At 48.2% G+C, this 17875-nt stretch overlaps 5 protein-coding genes across 5 annotated transcripts; 1 reads left to right on the forward strand and 4 right to left on the reverse strand.

Moving 5' to 3' along the window:
• Positions 1–1918: 1918 nt before the first annotated feature.
• On the reverse strand, positions 1919–2230 carry ONS95_005949 (uncharacterized protein; the record flags this gene model as incomplete). Its single annotated transcript, XM_058499383.1, has 1 exon — positions 1919–2230. One exon carries the CDS (start codon positions 2228–2230, stop codon positions 1919–1921), a length of 312 nt encoding a protein of 103 aa, XP_058350427.1.
• A 1306-nt stretch (positions 2231–3536) lies between these two features.
• On the forward strand, positions 3537–5762 carry ONS95_005950 (uncharacterized protein). Its single transcript, XM_058499384.1, has one exon. It carries the CDS (start codon positions 4204–4206, stop codon positions 5173–5175), a length of 972 nt encoding a protein of 323 aa, XP_058350428.1. The 5' UTR covers positions 3537–4203; the 3' UTR covers positions 5176–5762.
• Positions 5763–10444: 4682 nt separating this feature from the next.
• On the reverse strand, positions 10445–12948 carry ONS95_005951 (uncharacterized protein). The gene is made up of 3 exons (XM_058499385.1): positions 12351–12948; positions 11445–12294; positions 10445–11393 (listed from the first exon to the last, which is right to left on the reverse strand). The coding sequence occupies exons 1-3, from the start codon at positions 12662–12664 to the stop codon at positions 10656–10658; spliced, it is 1902 nt and encodes a 633-aa protein (XP_058350429.1). The 5' UTR covers positions 12665–12948; the 3' UTR covers positions 10445–10655.
• A 570-nt stretch (positions 12949–13518) lies between these two features.
• Positions 13519–13947, reverse strand: ONS95_005952 (uncharacterized protein; the record flags this gene model as incomplete). Its single annotated transcript, XM_058499386.1, has 1 exon — positions 13519–13947. The coding sequence occupies one exon, from the start codon at positions 13945–13947 to the stop codon at positions 13519–13521; it is 429 nt and encodes a 142-aa protein (XP_058350430.1).
• A 557-nt stretch (positions 13948–14504) lies between these two features.
• ONS95_005953 (uncharacterized protein) lies at positions 14505–17228 on the reverse strand. Its single transcript, XM_058499387.1, has 3 exons — positions 16314–17228; positions 15913–16260; positions 14505–15859 (listed from the first exon to the last, which is right to left on the reverse strand). The coding sequence occupies exons 1-3, from the start codon at positions 16654–16656 to the stop codon at positions 14628–14630; spliced, it is 1923 nt and encodes a 640-aa protein (XP_058350431.1). The 5' UTR covers positions 16657–17228; the 3' UTR covers positions 14505–14627.
• Between the last annotated feature and the right edge of the window lie 647 nt (positions 17229–17875).

A 17875-nucleotide genomic window follows, 5' to 3' on the forward strand; every position in this document is an offset into this window, starting at 1 on the left:
ATGCGAAAGAACTTTCGACAAAGAGGGAAGGACACAGAATATGGCTGGCCAGCAACGAGATTGCATATCTTCAGGCTAACTCTTCAAGCAGGCAATATCCTCGGATACCCAGCTTACTACCTCTGATATTGACAGAAGAGCGGTAGGAGAGTAACAAGCATCGCGATCAGCTACCCTCCCTGTCCAAGAAAGTCTGAGCAGGCGCTTTCTAGAAGGGTTTTTTTTTTTTTGGCGAATAATAGGTCGGACTATTAGGGCCTAATATCGCGAGGTCTTCAGCCTGAATTGTAATGCGTCCACGGCCACGTCCCCTCTTCCCCTCATCGACCTCCAAACTATTTGGATAGGGAAAGAAAGCGGTCACTTGATACCATACCCATTCCCTCAAAGCCAGCCACCGAAGTCTGCCCCTCATAAAACTCCACGATGGGATAAATAATAAATTGACAATCAAGCCACGAAAACACAAAATTTCAAACCACACAACAACAGCAACAGCAGCACAGCCAGCAGAGGGGGAAGTATTTCCAAGTTTTTTCCCCCCAAGTTTCTACTTGGCTCTTTCTTTCTGAGGAGTTTTCAAGCGAGGAATACAGCCATACAGCCAGCCAGCCAGCCAGCCATTATTCGTGAGGGGCACATGAGAGAAGAGGAGAGAGAGAAGATGCAAAAACGCCTGAACTCAAAATCAACAGGGCGAGGGAGTGACGAGAAATAGAGCGATGCAACGTTCAAGCCACAGGGTGTGCATGCGATGGTCTGGACCCCAGCCTCGCGAGAGAGAGAGAGAGGGAAGTTAAAATACACTACACTACACAACCCACCCGCAGGTTACTCACTCAACCAGATTGATCAGATCAGATAAAGATAGACTCTACTGGAAGCTAGCTCAAGCTTTTACAGTATGCTTCAGAGTTTTTGCACATGGGCATGTATAGACCTCAGCTTGTGTTGACAACAATGGTGAAGGGGAGGGAAAGCCTCGGCAGCAGTAAACGCTCGAGTAGTAGTGCATACTCAAATGTGCCGTCTTCAGCCTCTTGTCAGGCTAATAGCCAGCTATTCTAAGCTTTCCAAGTCCTGATACTGAATGATTACCACTACTGCTGGCTTTGGCATGACAGGTGGGTGTATGCGCGCAGGTGCACGACATGGGAAAAATCTCCGAGAGAGAAAAAGAGCCTTGTGTGAGTGGGATCTGTCTCCTGCGAATGGACGAACATCTACCTACCTTACCTAATTAACTACTTGGGTAGATTTCGCTAGGACAAACAGACGGAGACGGCAGACGACAGATCGATACACGCTGCGATCCCAGACTGGTGTGTTGGGTTTGTGGGTTGCATGATTCGGTATTGCGTGTGTGTTTATGTGTGTGTGTTTATGCGGTGGTAGATTGGTAGATTAGTATTGTTGATAGGTGGTCAGACTACTGGCCTGGCTGGAAAGGCTGAGAGGCAGCTTCATCTCCTGACTCGGCGTAATGAAAAGAAAGGGGGGCCAATGACATGTCAATTATTGATGCAAGCGATATGATATGTTCGTTGAAGAAGACTCGACTACGGCAAGGCAGGGCAGACCTCGTGGTTGCTGGGGAAGGAATAAGTCAGGAGTCCCCTTACAGTGTTCTACCCGTCCCCGGCTTATGGTTCTCGGCTAGAATAATGGAGAGAAGATGAGCTTGGTGTTGTCGAGTGTGGTGGTGGTGACGGTGGTGTTGGCGGGAATCTCGCTTCTCGTATCCCGAATTTTCTCTTTGCTATGTGCATGTGCATGTGCTTGGAAGCAAACGGAAGCATCCTTTCGAGGTCCTTTCAGCTAGGAACACCTCGCTCCGCAACAGCGCAACAACATCAACAAATCAAGCACACGCACCGCTCTCCCTCCCATTATTCCCCCTCATTCTCCCAATACAGTATCATCTTGCAAGCATTTCCTTAAGCAGTAATTGATCATCGCCGGCACTTCCGTTGTCTCGACAAAACATTCCTGTCGTGGTCCATTGAGTTTTGTTCGCCCCCCGACGATCCTGCCGATCGCAGTGCAAGGTCCCTTCCACAGCCTTTCCAGAAGCCGTCAGCAAGATCCCGGGCTCTGCAGGAGGCACGTTTTTGTTGCTGCTGTCTCTGATCTCACGCGGAGCTGATGGCCCGGCTGGTAACTGTAATTGGTACGCCGAATTCCCGGGTGGTGACCGTGTTGGGTGAGAGATCGGCATGTCACATCTCATATTCAGGCTGGTGGAGGAATTGAGAGGCTCGGGAAGGGGGGGGGGGGGGGGGGGGGGGGGGGAACAGGAACGCCGATGATGCAGTGTTTGGGCTGTGTTGAAACCTGACAAGTAATTGTTCTTTTTCGTGCTACACGTCTCCTTTCAATTCAGCCCCTTGCCTGGCTGTCGTTTGATTTCCACATGGCACTTGCAGCACATTATTACAGATTGTTCATGAACAAGACATACCTAAATTACCATACCGTAGCCTCAGCTCGAATGAACAGAGTCTCTCTCGGGCTTTGAAGGAGCTGGAAATAAAATGCTGGGAACGGCGCGCCAAGATGTATATTTCCGTCCGTCGCGCGCGCTCGAGTCCATCAAGTCTGGGACCGACCAAAAAACATTGACGGCGGATGTCCTAAAAGAAAAGTCTGGGAAAGGGCCGGCCGCACGACAACAAGAAGGGGTTGAGCTTGACAGGCAGACAGGTTCGCGCCAAACGCCAGCGTAGGTTCATAGCGGCTAGTCTACCTCCTCAAGCGCTGAACCATCGAGCCATCCATCCATCCATCCTGCCGTGTTTTCCTAGCCTACCTTACCGTCCGTTCCTGTGAGGGCTCAAACTCGGGTCTGAGATCATCATGACACTTCGAGCTGATTGATGCAGTAGTTGGTACGGCTCTTGCATCCAACGATTCCCAGGACCAGAGCTTCGGTGCTGGCAAGTGCAAGTGCTATGCATTATTCTGGCCGGCGTAAGGCTGGATGTGGATGTGGATGTGGATGTGGATGGCTGTGTGGCGAGAGCAGAAGGCAAAGCCGATGCGATGCATCTTTACAGGGAGCAGAGCAGAGCAGAGCGGGATGTAAGCGAACCTGAGCAAGGGTCGTCCACCACCAAGACTCTCTCGACTCTTGTTTCTTGACAGATGGAAATTAAATGAGTCGCTGACCCTGAATCGTGTAGGTCCCATCGTGGATTTACTGGTTCTCGGTTCTGGCTATCGTGCGAGCGTGCCTCGCGTGCCCACTGATAGGGCGTCGGCGTCCCATGTCTCGAACGGCGCCTGGAGCTTGGATCTCTCAGTTCATCCACTGTTCGTTCTCCTGCGGCCGCACCGCTCAGAAACAAACAGCAGGCATGGCATCATCTCCAAACTCTCCTCCACCCACGCCCACGCCCAAGTACCGCTCCGCCTGAAATATGCAGGGAAGTACGAGCTATGACCGCCACAGGTCTCTCCCAATTGCTGTTGCGTGCCCCGTCCATCTCATCTGCCATACCCTACCTGGCCTGCCCCCTGCTGCGAGCCTGGTCCGTGGTCGCCCTGGTGGAACGAATTCCTCCTCCGACTGGCCTATGGGCGTGCCTGGATGCAGCCACACACTGCATTCTGCCTCGGATATTCCTCTGATCGAGTCTAGAGGCATACCAAGGTGCTGGTGGCCTGCTAGCGGACCCATCCTGACCCATACTGACCCATACTGACCCTGCCGTTTGTCTGGGTCTCGCTACCAGTGGATTGTGGTTGGTGGACCCGCCATCCTCAATCCTGGGCCGTCAACTGATTGCTGCGTTGCGTTGCGTTGCGTTGCCGTGCTCTCGCCTCGCTCTTCTGCCATACTACTTCTCCTCTCTCGCCTCCACTCAACAACTCTCACCACCAAGAATCGCGAGACTCGAACACCAAAGTCACCACCCAGCAGACAAAGGAAAATACAACGGCTATCCGTGCATATACGTTGCAGATACACAAACATACACACGCTCGACGCCATCCGAGCGTAGACACGAGGGAGCAAGGAAATCGAAACCTGGGAATCTACGCTACCAGTTGAGCGTCACCTCCTCAGCTCTGGATTCAGCCACGGCGTTTCGTGCATACCTGCGAATGGACTCATAATCGCTGGCAACCCCGATCTGATTCCCAGCTGGATCTTTCCGGACTGTTGGCCAACGACATCGAGTCCATCTACATCACTTCACGATGTTCGAACACTTTACTTTTGGCGCCCAGGCGCAAACCAGATACCTGGACCCAGAAGATATATCTGCCTCGCCGACAGACTGTTCTTTCCCAGTCACGTCTCCGGCTCCAACATCTTACTTCCCTTTAACAGGGCCAAAAGGACCTATGAACGATATCGTCGACAGGTTCTCCCAGCAGACATTAATACCAGACGAGGCACCCCACCGCTCGATATGGAACGACTCACTGCCGAGTCCAGACTTCTCCAGCGACATATCAATCGACGATGACTTCACACCAGACGAAATGACATACGTGTCTACGACCCGGGGGACAGCAACCCTCCCATCCTCATCCTCCTCCATCACCTCAACATCCTCCCTCCCAAATTTGCCACATCCCCGATCCAGCACCAACACCAACACTGTAGCCTGCCGGCGTCTCCAACGCCAACTCAACGTCCAACTCCAATCCTGCACCACTCACATCAAAGACATTTCCACCCTCGTCGAAGACCTACTCGCAACCAACACCCAATGCCGGCTGCACAAGGCGCCCTCGCGACCTTTACTCTCCAGCCAGTCACAGGCACAGACAACACAGCCGCCCCCACCACCCAGCGGGCTCATCCCCTCTAGCAAAGTAGAGCTCGACGCCGAACTGGCAATCGATTCGCAAACACCAGTCACAACGATTGATTTTGCAGATCGAGCCATAAGCCCCGATGAGGACGAGGGATTTGCCGAGATGGATGACCCATATGGGATCTTGGCATTCGAGGAGGAGATGAGTCTCAGGAGGGCGAGTGCACCCTCGGGGATTAGAAAGTACAATGTTGTAAGGTGGAGGAAGAGCGTCGAGTGTATGGGCGCGAGGGATGCTTATACCTATTCGAATGGGACTTGGAATGGAGGTTCGACCTTACCGAGGACGAAGGTTAGGAGTGTGCCCAGGATGAGGAGAAGGAAGGTTGATAGAGTGGTTGGATGAGTTGATGGTGTTTTGGTTGGTCGGTCGGTGTATGAGTTAGCAGCTGCTGGGTTGGATTTGGAGTACTGGTATAGGTATAGGTCTAGGTATAGGTCGATGGGGGCGGGATATCCAAAAATTCGGTTTGAGAAGGAAGGCATATCATATCACATCATAGATGGGCGTCTTGGGCGGTCAAGTCAAGTCAGGTTGGGACTTGGGGAATGGCTTAGTTTAGGTACATGGCCTTTGAGGAGAAACAGGACATCTCCAAGGAACAAAGGAACAAAGGAACAAAGGGAGGCCGCAGTCACGCGGCCGGTAAATTGATGGAAGGGTAGCGAAGATATCACTGCCCAAGAGAAGAGAAGAGAAGAGAAGAGAATACAAACAAGGCTACGGTCTGTAAATGTCTATACAGAGATCTAATTGTGATAATCTATTTAGTGTCTGGCAAGACATGCATATATGTATGCATGCAAGCATGCATTCATTGCCGTCAGTCAGTCAGTCAGTCATCATCGACTGCAGTATATGTATGTATATATGTAGCTTTGATCGAGGTTGATGGTGATGAATTACATGCAATGAAATATATCACATCATATCACACTATATATACCATTCATTCTCGTACATTTTTTTTTTACTTTCAGCGTGCGGAGGGGGTATTCGATATCAGTCTTGTGAATTGAGTCCCCAACAACCCCCCCCCCCCCCCCCCCCCCTGTCCTGTGCATGTCAAGAAGAAAAAACTGAGGAGGAAGTGGAAGCCCAAACTCAAATCTCAAAACTAAAAACTCAAAACTTTAAACTTAAAACTTAATATAGTATTCACCGCTTACTTACTTACTTACTTACTTACTGTCTTTTTTTTCTCTTTACGGTACTCATTCATTCAGGTTGGCAGCATGTATGCATGCACGTTATCATACACGCTATCCAGCCAACCAACCAACCAGCACTGAAGACAAGACACCCTGGGGTATGTAAGATTATAAGAACCCTCCCCTCCCTCCCTCCCCTCCCTTTCTTTTCTTTTCTTTTCGCGCTTCCTCCCTCCCTCCCTCCCTCCCTCCCCTATTACACACCCCATTCCCATTCCAATTTTTTTTTTTCGGCAAGGCTCACCATTGGAACACCGTACGTGGTCTTCGAGGAATCGAGGTGGTGGTGTTGCTATCTTCTTCTTCTTCTTCTTCTTCTTCTTCTCACAGCTCGTTTGCTTGCTTGTCTTGTCTTGCTCTCGGTGTTGGGGGAAGGGGGAAGGGGGAAGGGGGGGGTAGTAAGAGAGGAAGGAGTGTATATGTGTGTTTTTGGGGTGAGATACTGATTGAGAATACTGAGAATACTGAGAATACTGAGAATACTGAGAATACTGAGAATACTGAGGGGTGGTGAAGAGGATTGATTTGATCTTGTCGCGTCGCTTGATGTTGGTTGAGTTCTTCTGAAGCTTGGATTTTTTTTTGGTGTGTGTGTGTGTTGAGAATTGGATTTGGGATTGGGATGAATGGTATGGTGTGTGAGGGTGAGAGGGATAGTGAGAGTGACAGTGAGGTGTGTTGATGGTTGATGGTTGATGGTTGATGGTTGATACTTGGGACTCGCTTGTTTGGTTGGAGATGACAACAAGAATAAGCTCAACGGCGGTGATAATCAATGGGGTTGGTTGACCTTACAGTTTCTTTGTGTACACAGAATTTCGAATTAAGCACATTACACTTCTAGCTCGCGTCCAAACGATATGCAGCTCTCGTGGCTCTCAGACAAGTAGTCCAGTATGCGGTATGAGTTGTTGACGATACGGTGTTTGCTTGTAGGAAGGGAGGGACTTATATGTATGCATGCGATGTGTGGTCGTAGAGTTTCTGGCAATAAATCAAATGTCTTGGGTGATTGCGAGGTGGAGTGAATATCCCAAACAGAGTATTAATATCCCAAACAGAGTATTAAGCTTCAACCCTACAGCCTGGTGCTTCGCTGAAGAGTATATAATGCCCAAATTTCATACCATGGGAGAATTGAATCAATCACACAACACAATGCTTCCACCGTAACTTGAGTTGAGACGTTTTCTCCAAAATATGCCTTGTTTTCCTGGTCCTGTTGCACGTCACGGGCGGGTAACGAGCATTAGAACTCTTGTAAATTCTTGTGTTTTGGATCCGTTATGCTTGAGCACCTTTTGTGGAATTTTTTAATTTATGTTTCAAATTTATGTTATGGAAGAAGGTAGGACGACGATTTTTTGACCATCGACAGTAGTGCCAAGGTTGACAGTGCTCTCTTGAAATATCACTTCACAAATTCACATCAACCTGGCAATTTCAGCATCCTGTGACATACATCTGTACATTTGACATCGGACAATTTACCGTAAAGAAAAGCCACTGCATGAAGTACAAGGAAAGACGAGGAAGATTCTGTTGCTAGCTACCTCCATATCGGCCAAGGATTAATGGTAGGACCAGTGCGTTGGACCAGCTTGACTGAAGATGAAGGTGTATTTATACTTAGACGAAACATTGAACCCTTAGGTACAAAAGAGAGGTGATCGAGTGAGATACAAATGTGATTTATAAATTTTCGCCCAAGTCTTTCTTGAATACAGACGTGGACTTTGGTGGCGTGACTGGGTGGCTGTGAGCATGTAGATTTGGAGATGGATACCATGGGATGAGTGAATGCCAGAACTCAACTACTCCAACCTATTTTTCATCCTCCAATACAATGGGTAATCAAGACAGTGCAGCTTTTATGGCAGATGAAGTATAAATGCCTTTCTCCTCATCGACTCAAAGATGTCAATACACTGACAACTGACCTGGCTGGAGAGAAGACACGACAGAACAAAGGTTGGAGGGACGATGCCTCTAATCCTGACACTAGCTTCGTCGTCTGCGCTAGAGCATTTGTAGGAGAGTGTGTCTAGATCTTTGAGAATAGTGAGTATTACGGTGCGGCATACAACTTGTTTCTGTAGACTGTGATTGCAATAGAAGTGGTCGTGGAGATATAATGAAAGACAGCAGATGGTGGTGTTTAGGAGTTTTGACGGTGTGTCGACATTTGACAGTTGGATACCCCTTGTTCTGATTAAGGGGTTGAGCTTCAGTATTGAGATATTGGACCAGGCTCCAAGAAATTAAATTAAATACTCCTCCGCGAATCCGGTACCGTCAAAATGGCAAGCGTCAAACTTGCTCGTTATTCCAGGCTGGTGGAGCTTGGCAGCGGCTGTCTGCTGCGATGTTATTTTCAAAAGCCTCATCTTCCTTCTCAGTTAAAGCCTCCCCACTTAGAGATTCCTGACATATTTATAGTCTTAGGACATAAACTTGATATCATTCTCTTCTCAAAGATCAGTGAATGAATATCCTCGTGTATTCAGATTGATCAATATGCACCATCAAGAAATATTGCAGCCGCTTCTTGCCTTCAAAATGTAGCACATGGCGACCATAGCGGCTACATATAATTCCACTTGCACATATCCTATGGTACACGACATCAAGAACCACAACATCTTCTTGCTACTACCACGGGTTTGAGAGGATCAATTGGGTCATGCCATTTATAGTGTACTCTAGCAACAAATTCTGGCGCCACAAGCATTCGGACGACCCTATTCGGCAACCCACGTTCAGTGGAGGGAGCTTCATTTACTGCACCTTCAAATTTCCCGAAAATGTAACATAAAGATTTGCTCATCGACATCATGGGATGGAACTGATCATAAGACACGTATTGCGTGGACAGAGACGAGATCCAATGCAACATTTGACAGCAGCAGAGAATGTGACAACCGTGTGTCGATCCAATTTTAAACAAATTCACATTCATCAATTAGTTCACTGATACTTTGGTGTATAGATAGCGAGATTGAAGGGTGAACCTTCACGACCTGGATTCTGGAGCTTGGAGTTAAGGGAAGACATTGAATCTCGCGTCACCATTGGAACTTTCCAGGCATCGTTGGGAGACTGGTCTGATACCTCGTAACATTGAGTGATATATTTATGTCTCTGTCCTGTGTATCGAACTAGTTCCCATTATTCGGTATGTCACGAGGATGACATATTTGCTGCTCAACCATTCAATCCATCCACCTCGACGTGAAACCAATCATATGGTGAATATTCTTCAATTTTGCGAAGCTGAAGTGCGTATAAGTCGAAATTTAAGATGTTTGAGCTATAAATAATGGAAGGCGTCTCCCGGCCTGAAACTACACTCTCAAAGACGCGGAGATATGGTTGCACACCGCTTAAGATTTGGTCGGTGCAAGCGACCTGCATCGAAAAGTACAGAGATTTTCCGTCAGCTATTCCACTCTGATCCTGATGAGTGTCGAATTGTCACCAGACATGATTTGACGTGATGATTACTGGTAGTTTAATGACACAGATATATCAAGATTGGAGTCTCATTACAGTTGGGGTGTGTAAAATCGACAGAAAAGTTGTGCTTGACAACAGCACACCAGGATATCACACTTCTCCTGGCTCGTTCAATTTCGGGGGCTTCAAGTACCGAGACTCTAGAAAGCCCCTCTGCTATATTCTATAATCTATTTCTCATAACTGTGAGAGCTATCATTACGGACCTAAGTCAGCACCTGGGGAACACCATACGATCGCAGCAATAACAAGCGCCACATCCGTTTAACTTGCGACTTGTTACTGCGAAGTACACATTATATAAGAATCAAAACTGTATAGCTACACATCTGAACGTCACGACCTCAGAAAAACGTCCGTTTGAGTCAGTGACCGAATGAATCAATCCCGACCTCAGCAACCACAGCCTCATTCACATTCACCCCACCCTACCAAGATCTCACATCCTCAATTCGTATATAAACGCCCAAAACAAGAACACCAAAATTTCAAAGAGCAGAAAAGGTACCTATGGGAAAGCGCAGTTCTTCGTCGAAGTACGACGAGGAAATGGCACCACCACCACCGCCGCCGCCCGGAAAGGTAGGGTTTTGTTTGTTTACGTTCTTGCTCGGCTAGCAGCACCACCAGAGCCAAACGACCCCGCTGACCTCCGGCAGGGCTTGCAAGAAAACTTGGAGTTGGTAGTGGCAAGGTGGTTGACGGTGTAAGGTCTGATATTCAGCAAGGTTGTAGGTCTCGCTTCGGAGTTATGGGACGTGTTTTGTGGTAGGGCTTGAGGGAGGCGAACATGGATAGGAGACCTGTGAGACTGGACAATTGAGTGGGAGACTGGGAACTGCAACTTGAGTATCTAGCTCAGTGGGCTGTTCTACCACGATATCCTGTGATTTGGTTACTATTAAATTCTGCAACGTGGTTTGGGTTTTATATCAGACCAGCCATATGGCGGCGGTAGTAGCAATTTGGAAGTGAATATGTTAAGCAATGTGATAAGAGTAGCAAGTTTAACAAAAAATCCACTCATATTTAGACCAGCAATGATCCCACCACTCGCCGAAATGAGCCATCTAAAACCCGTCTCCATCTAAGACACCCTCAACCCTCAACAACCAACCCCTCCAACGCCCCCTTATCCCTCCACTCCTTCAGAATCCTCGCATAAGCCAAATACCCCTGTCCCCAAATCGTCAACTTCGCCGCCCCCATCCTCTGCTCATCAGTCATCTTATCCACCTCCCCCTCCGCATTGAAATAACTAGGCGTACACCCCGCCATCGCACCAAGCATATGCGCCTTACTCGCCGTCCTCCCCGCCCACTCCTCACACGCCTCCTCACTCGGCTCGACAACAGCTTTATTACCACTACCTCTACCACTGCTAGATCTACCAGCCAACTTCTTCTCCGCTTGACGAATCGTGTATGCAATGTGGAGACTCTGCTCGTCTAGGCGTTGGGTTTGGTTGACGCCTACACCGGCTTGAGAAAAGCCTGTTACGAAGAGGTTGGGGAAGTTGATGGCAATGAGGCCGTGGAGGGTGAACAGTTGGCCGGTCTTGAACTGAGTTTCCATATCGAGTCCATTCTTGCCGAGGACAGCCATGTCGGCTTTGCCGGCGAGGGATTGATTCAGGGGGTTGCCATAGCCGGTGGACCAGATGAGGATATCGATGGGGTATTCTTTGCCGTTATGGGAGATGCCAGTAGGAGTCAAGGCTGTTACTCCGTGGGGTGCGGTGTCGACGAGATGGACGTTGGGCTGGTTGAAGGCCTGGAGGTACTCGTCGTGGTAGGTTGGGCGTTTGCACCAGCCTGGGTACCACGCTTGGAGGGCCTGATCGAAACTCGGTCAAGTCACGGTTGAGGATTGCGAAGTTGAACTTACTTTAGCAGTTTCCTGATCTTTCACAAGATCAAGTGCTCGCTGCCTCACTCGATTAGATCGCTCAGCATCTAACTCATGCATCATCGCAAGATGAGCTTCCAAACCCTCTGGCTTAACCTCCGACGAATTCCCCCAAGCTCCAGAAATAGTAGGCATATCCGTCCACCCATCTTTTACCATGTCTTCCTCTGGCAAATTATCTTTTCCTTCCGTGAAAGCCTGGAAATTGTTTGCTCGAGCGGTCTGCCATCCTTTATTTGTGGCAATCTTCGTCTTCCATTCTTGAGGGTCTGTGGCGCGGTTTCCGCGAGTGTCCACTGCTGACGGAGTTCGCTGGAATACGTAGAGCTCTCCAGCGTATTTGGCTGTTGCGGGAACGGCTTGGATTCCTGTTGCGCCAGTTCCGATGATCGCTACTTTCTTCCCTTGAAGTTTGCTTAGTTCAGGGTTGGCAGGAGATCCACCCGTGATGTCGTAATTCCAGCGTCCAGTATGAAGCATCTTGCCCTGGAACGTATCTAATCCAGGAAGATCGGGGATTTTAGGCTCAGTAAGTCCACCAGAGCAGAGAACAGCATAATCAGCTGTGAACTTCACTTCGAATTCTGGCTGCCCTTTTGGCTTTGCAACGACCACGCATCTCCAGACCTTGGCTTGATCATCCCACGTGAGAGACTTGCCGGCGCTCTGAAACATACCGCGGTCATAGAAACCAAAATGGCGGGCGAGGGCCTCAGAGTACTGTCTGATCTCCTCACCGCTGGAATACTTGTGCTTGGGCATGTATCCAACCTCCTCGAGGAGAGGAAGATACACATACGACTCGATGTCGCACATCAAGCCTGGATATCTGAGTTTTGGTTAGACTTGCTATAAGATATTCGTCCCGTGATTGTATAAACTTACCGATTATGCCACCATGTTCCTCCAAATCCTCCAGCACGATCAACGATGAGTAAATCATTTGGGCTGCTTGCACTCCCTTCAGTAAGAGCTCGTGCAGCAGCACACAAGCCACCGAATCCAGCACCAAATATCACAATCTTGACGTGTCCTCCGTCTGGTACGGGGACATTTACTGGAGTCCCGGCCTCAACCCAAGGATCTTCATGGGAAATGTAATCTTTTGTTCTAGATGTATCCAAGTACTGAGCAAGTCCCTTGTCATTGAGACGAGCCTCTCGTTCCTGGCGGTACTTCTCCTGAAGATCGATTGCCATGTTGAAATGCTTGAGGTTGGTGACTTAATGCGTATGAATTGTAATTTCTGTAAGAGTTTAAAGTTTCCAAATGGGATGATCGTCAGATACTTGTAGTCAAAGAAGCTGACTGCATGGGTGACAAGCTAGGTGAGAAAGTACGAGTTGGGACTCGCACTTGGTTCTTTTATTGACTTAGCGTGCGGGGAAGCCTTGGTGACCAACCGACCGAGGCTAACGGTACACTCCAGACAAATCATTCTTTGCAAAAGGCTTTTACAGTTCGAAAAAAGCAGGCATCTAGCTAAGCAGAGAAATAATCATGCTGGACAAGGACATGATTGAGGCTGAGGATGTTCCAATATATAGCCGAATGCGCGTCAAGGACTAGTTAGGTAGTACAGTAATGGTCCATTTCATGTCTAGTACCTACAGCAGTTACAGAAACTCACTCTTCAGATCCTTACAGCAAGTCGAGATGCTGTTCGAGCAACTGGTTGGGTAGTGATTACTTTTCTATCCATTCCTGAGAGCGATGTACTTTCTGCCAAGTCCGCGGCGTCTGGTTACCTCCGAAGCCAGGTAGATCGTAAGTTCTTTCTTTCAAAAGAGATCACAGGTTTTCTGAATCTGCTTTCCTGGCCCACAGTTTCCATGGTCTACCATAGGCATAGGTATCAGCCTCTGCACCGCCTAGGGTCAGCCCTATGCCACATTTAGTCTGAGGTCTCCCATGACATGACGGCTCACACTGAATATACTTTTTGATTATAGGCACCCGATGGGTGATTAACTTTCACGCCTTGATAGATCATGTATGTATCATGCCCATAGAGCAAGCCACATTGATTGAATCAGATCATTCCTTTCATCCCTCAAACACCAAGCCTCGGCTGCGCCTCTCCCCTCCAGAACCTCCTTTCTAACCTCCAAGCCCCATATATCACCGCAAACCCTCCTATCCAGAAGATCACCGACGACCCTGTCCCTCTACCACTCTCCTTTTCCCTTCCACTTCCATTCCCAGCTGCCCCCTCATTTTCTGTCTTCAGCTTTGGATTTGGATTTGCCGAAGCATTCTCGCCTGGAGCTGCTTCAGCTATAGGTTTTTGACCTTGTCCTTCCTTGGGTGACAGATTGGAGTTCTTTACTTCGAGTAGAATAGAGGATGTGCTGAGTTTTACGATCTGGTGGAAAAGTGGCTGGAGCTGGAAGGGTCGATGGGTGGAGGTGGGCTTGAAGCTGAAAGAGTGGACGTGGAGGATGCCCCGCGTTGAGATGCGGGGTACAAGGCTGGGGTTCATAATGTTTGTTGGTCAATGATATATTGTGGCATTGGTGGGAGATATGTAAAGAAACGATGAGATGGATGTCGTGTATATGTCTTCTTCAAAAGCAAATGGAATGAAACTTGAGGATTGAGTGAGTTGAGAATCTTGAGACGGGGTTGAGCTTGATGTCATTGTAGATCTGGGGGCTCTCGCTTGTGGGCTCAGACACTAGATGGTTGAGGACTGACAGCGGGAAACGAGAGTATCAATAGAGGAGCTCCGGAAGCCTCTACAATTAAAATTTGGCAAGGAGATTGATTTTGGTATAACGACGTGTTTAGCGTGTTTGGTTGTAAATTTACTAAAAGTCACTATGTCGGGTTACAGCTTTTTTGGCTGTACAAATCTCAGCTACCTGAGCACACCATGTCAACATTTCTGGCACGTGATAGCAAGATGAGAGTAAGAGGTCCATAGCGCTGGTGGCCGCAAGACAATTAGCTTGCTTCTTGTTCTTGTCACCTGGAGGCTTTACCTGATCCTGGTCCAGGATCATGCCAATTCTCCAATTCGAGGAGAGATACCCAAACAGCAGTCACACGTATTGAGGTTTCCCATAAAAATGCTAGGATGGGAAACAAATAATGCATCCCAAGAAGAGTGTCTGTAATTATATTCAAAAGGCTATGGCCAATAGTGTGCTGTAAGTCCCACTAGCTTCTATCCAAATCCGCCTTCCTAAAGAACTCCAACGCTTTATGCCCTCTGCTGGGTTTCAATGGATCCTCGCCCTGCTTCGGAGCTGGTATCGGCGCAACCGGCTTCGTAGTCGTATCTTCTTTGATTCCCAATAATCCACTCCCAGACTTCGACTTCTTGCCTCCAGATGAACTCAAGCTTCCAGACACCACCCCAGCATTCGAGGCCGCCCTCCTCTGATGCTGTGGTAAGGAAGGCTGTCTATGATCCACTCCTTTGCCGAGTAGCGTTTTCGGTAGGCTCGGCACACTCTTCCAGCTCTTCTTGATCTCCTCATTCTCCGCGTCTTCCTTTTCTTTCTCTAGGCGTTTTCGGATAGCGGGGTCGATTTCTCCACGCTCTTCGGCTTCTTTGAGTTGGCGACGTTGAATCTGCTCAATTGCGTCGGCGGTAAGTTCCTGGCGCATGAGTCGCTCAATGACTTCTGTTTTGCGGGTTTTTTTGTCGCCCTTAGAGATGAGAATTCCGGCTGTGATGTTGGCTGTGAGACTGCAGCAGAGGATGACGGTTGTGAGTGCGAAGGGGCGTTTATCGTGGGGTATGCCCCAGGTGCAGGCGCCCAGACTGATTTGGAGGCAGGAGTGGAGATCAAGGAGCACGACCACGGTGACGAGGAGTTTGAGTGGGAATGCGTAATGGGTTTCTGTCTCGTGGGGTTTGTAAAAGGTGTGACTTTTGGAAAATTTGCGTTCGTGGTGGTCGAGCTTGGCCTGCTCATCTTCATCCAAGACCGAGTATTCGAATGTTGGATCGTGGGCTCGATGGCGGACAACCATCTTCTCTGCGTACTTCTTGGGTATCTTTGGCGCTACTCGTTTCGCTATACTGTTGGGCATCCGGCGAGCAACTAGACTCTCAATATCGACTTGGAGGTCTTGCACATCCTCTCTTCTCTGGTCTGGCAGATCATTATGGTCCACTAGTTCGGGTAGACCGAGCTTTTGGCGTCTCTTCCAGGAAACGCGGTGATAGTGAGCGATGTAGATCATATGGTACGTGTCTACTGCTCTGAATGGTGCAAGTCCATCTCCAATGATTGCGAAAAGAGCGACGAGGACTAGATCGACGGCTTCGACAACCGTATCTTTCTTTGATCCTAAGGAGATCCAGCCGATGAGGAAGAACACCCAGGCTGCGCCAAACAGCGTTACGAGGGTAGCATAGATGGTGATGAATAGTCCCATGGCTACAGACACATGATCAGAATTGTGACTGATCTTAGACGGTGGGGGAACTTACGTCTTCGAACATACTGCTTGAAACCCTTCATCGACCGCTTGAATTTCGCTCGTTTGGAATGAAGTTGATGCCTGACCATATCATCCATCTCGGCTTTATCTTCTTTTGACCATCCCTCGAGCTTCTCATCATTTGGTAGAACCGCGTACTGGAAGGTGTCTTGTGTTGACTTGGAACGGCGTAATGGTATCTTCTTCAGTAAAGCTTTGAGTTTGTCATATTTCCGAGCTTCCTCTGGCGTCTCCGAAATCTTATATGTTGCTCGACGATTGACGAGTTTTCCCAGGGAAGGAATGAAGAGCGAATTTTGGACATTTGTAAGGGTCGAGAGTGTTGCTACTTCAGGGTCTGCCAATGATCAGTATTTGCCATAGCTATTCTATAGTTGTTATGCAACTCACCACACACGTCCATCAGATCAACCCTATCCTGATCATAGTAGTCGTTCTGTAAAGGTTTTTCCTGAACATGTTCCCCACTGTGTCCAAATATCCTGCTCCTAGCTCCCGCAAGTCGACTCGAAAATGTTGGTTCTCCTGGTGGAGGAGGTAGTGGTTTCTCTGTAACATTTTGGGCGACGGGTTCACGTCTTGGACCACCGTTGGAATTGTCGCGTACAATTCGAACACTGGGTTTCTGATGTGAGGTGAAAGCCGACTTGACTCTCTGTGCTGCTGCTACTACTGGATTCTCTGCTGTTGGTTGCTGTGGGGGGTGCGGTGGTTGTGATCCTGGTTGTGACATTGCGAATTAGTTGATGAGCGTTCAATTGCAGATACTTCCGCAGACGACTGATCCATGGAGCTCGAATTGAAAAGGGCAAGGCACGAAGCTAAAGTAACAGTTCGAGACTGGAGAGGCGTGGATCAAATCAGTTGCTAGCAAACATAACAACTTTCAACTTCGTCGAGCTAGAATAGAGTCAATTGATCAAACTAGTTCAAAAAGATAAGATGGACAAGACAAGGTTATCATTAGGGTCGTATTGTTAACAGAAGAGTCCAGTGTCGACTAGCCCAATGCTGGGACGTGACCCTGTTTTCCCCCAGAACGCGCCGCACTATGTCATTTCGCAGATTTGCGGCTGCATCCAGCCATCCATCCCGCGTTTGACGATCAATTCTTGCCAACTTCCAAGTTTCTGATCCCGGTACGGGCCAAGCACGGACTCCTGTGGCTGGAAAAGATATCCATCATGAAAAGAGGCCAGATTAATTGCGGCGCAGACAAGATACGAGATGTTATCTGATACGGTGGACGAAGGACATAGGGAAAACTTGTGGAATGGGGGATCTAAAGTCAATCGTGAAAGTGAGGGGAAGGAAAGGAAAGTCACATCGCGCCCCAATGCTGACTACAGCTGTTCCCATAACTAGTTAGAAACCACGGGACCGATTTTCCACCCTCATCCAAATCTTCCCCCCCCCGCTCTCTGAGTCCTACCTACCTACATCACAACCACCTTTTAATATAACACTTAGATTTCTTAAAGAATCAAAGATTAACATATATTAAATCACTTCTATATGTTGTTTTTTAATATAGTATTATATTAATAGACTTAATTTGATTTCCTTAGAACTAGGACTTTTAGTTTTCTCAGCTTGCCTTGCGCTCGGGCCACCTCAGGCTAACCTCGGGTTACCTCTGGACTTTTAAGCCTCAAATCCTGTGCAGCTTATTCAATTAATAACTTTATAACTAGATATTCAATTAAAACTAGGAAACTTATAAGTTAGTTTATTAGTGTTCTAGTTTATTTCTATAAAGTTATAGCGTTTTATAATCGCGTTTCGTGGAGATGCAAGTAGGTAGGTTTCTAGAGAGGGGGGGGAAACGATTTTTGATGAGGGCGGGCGCGCAGCCGTGGTTTCTAACTAGTTATGGGAACAGCTGTAGCTGACTAATCGCTTAAGGTCGGAGAATCGTTTTGCCTTCCGCTGTCAAAAAAAACAAGCAACCG

This window comes from Cadophora gregata (genome assembly GCF_030347475.1).
Source record: "Cadophora gregata isolate MNR1 chromosome Unknown scaffold_17, whole genome shotgun sequence".
In the NCBI taxonomy this organism is placed as follows: Eukaryota; Fungi; Ascomycota; class Leotiomycetes; order Helotiales; family Ploettnerulaceae; genus Cadophora; species Cadophora gregata.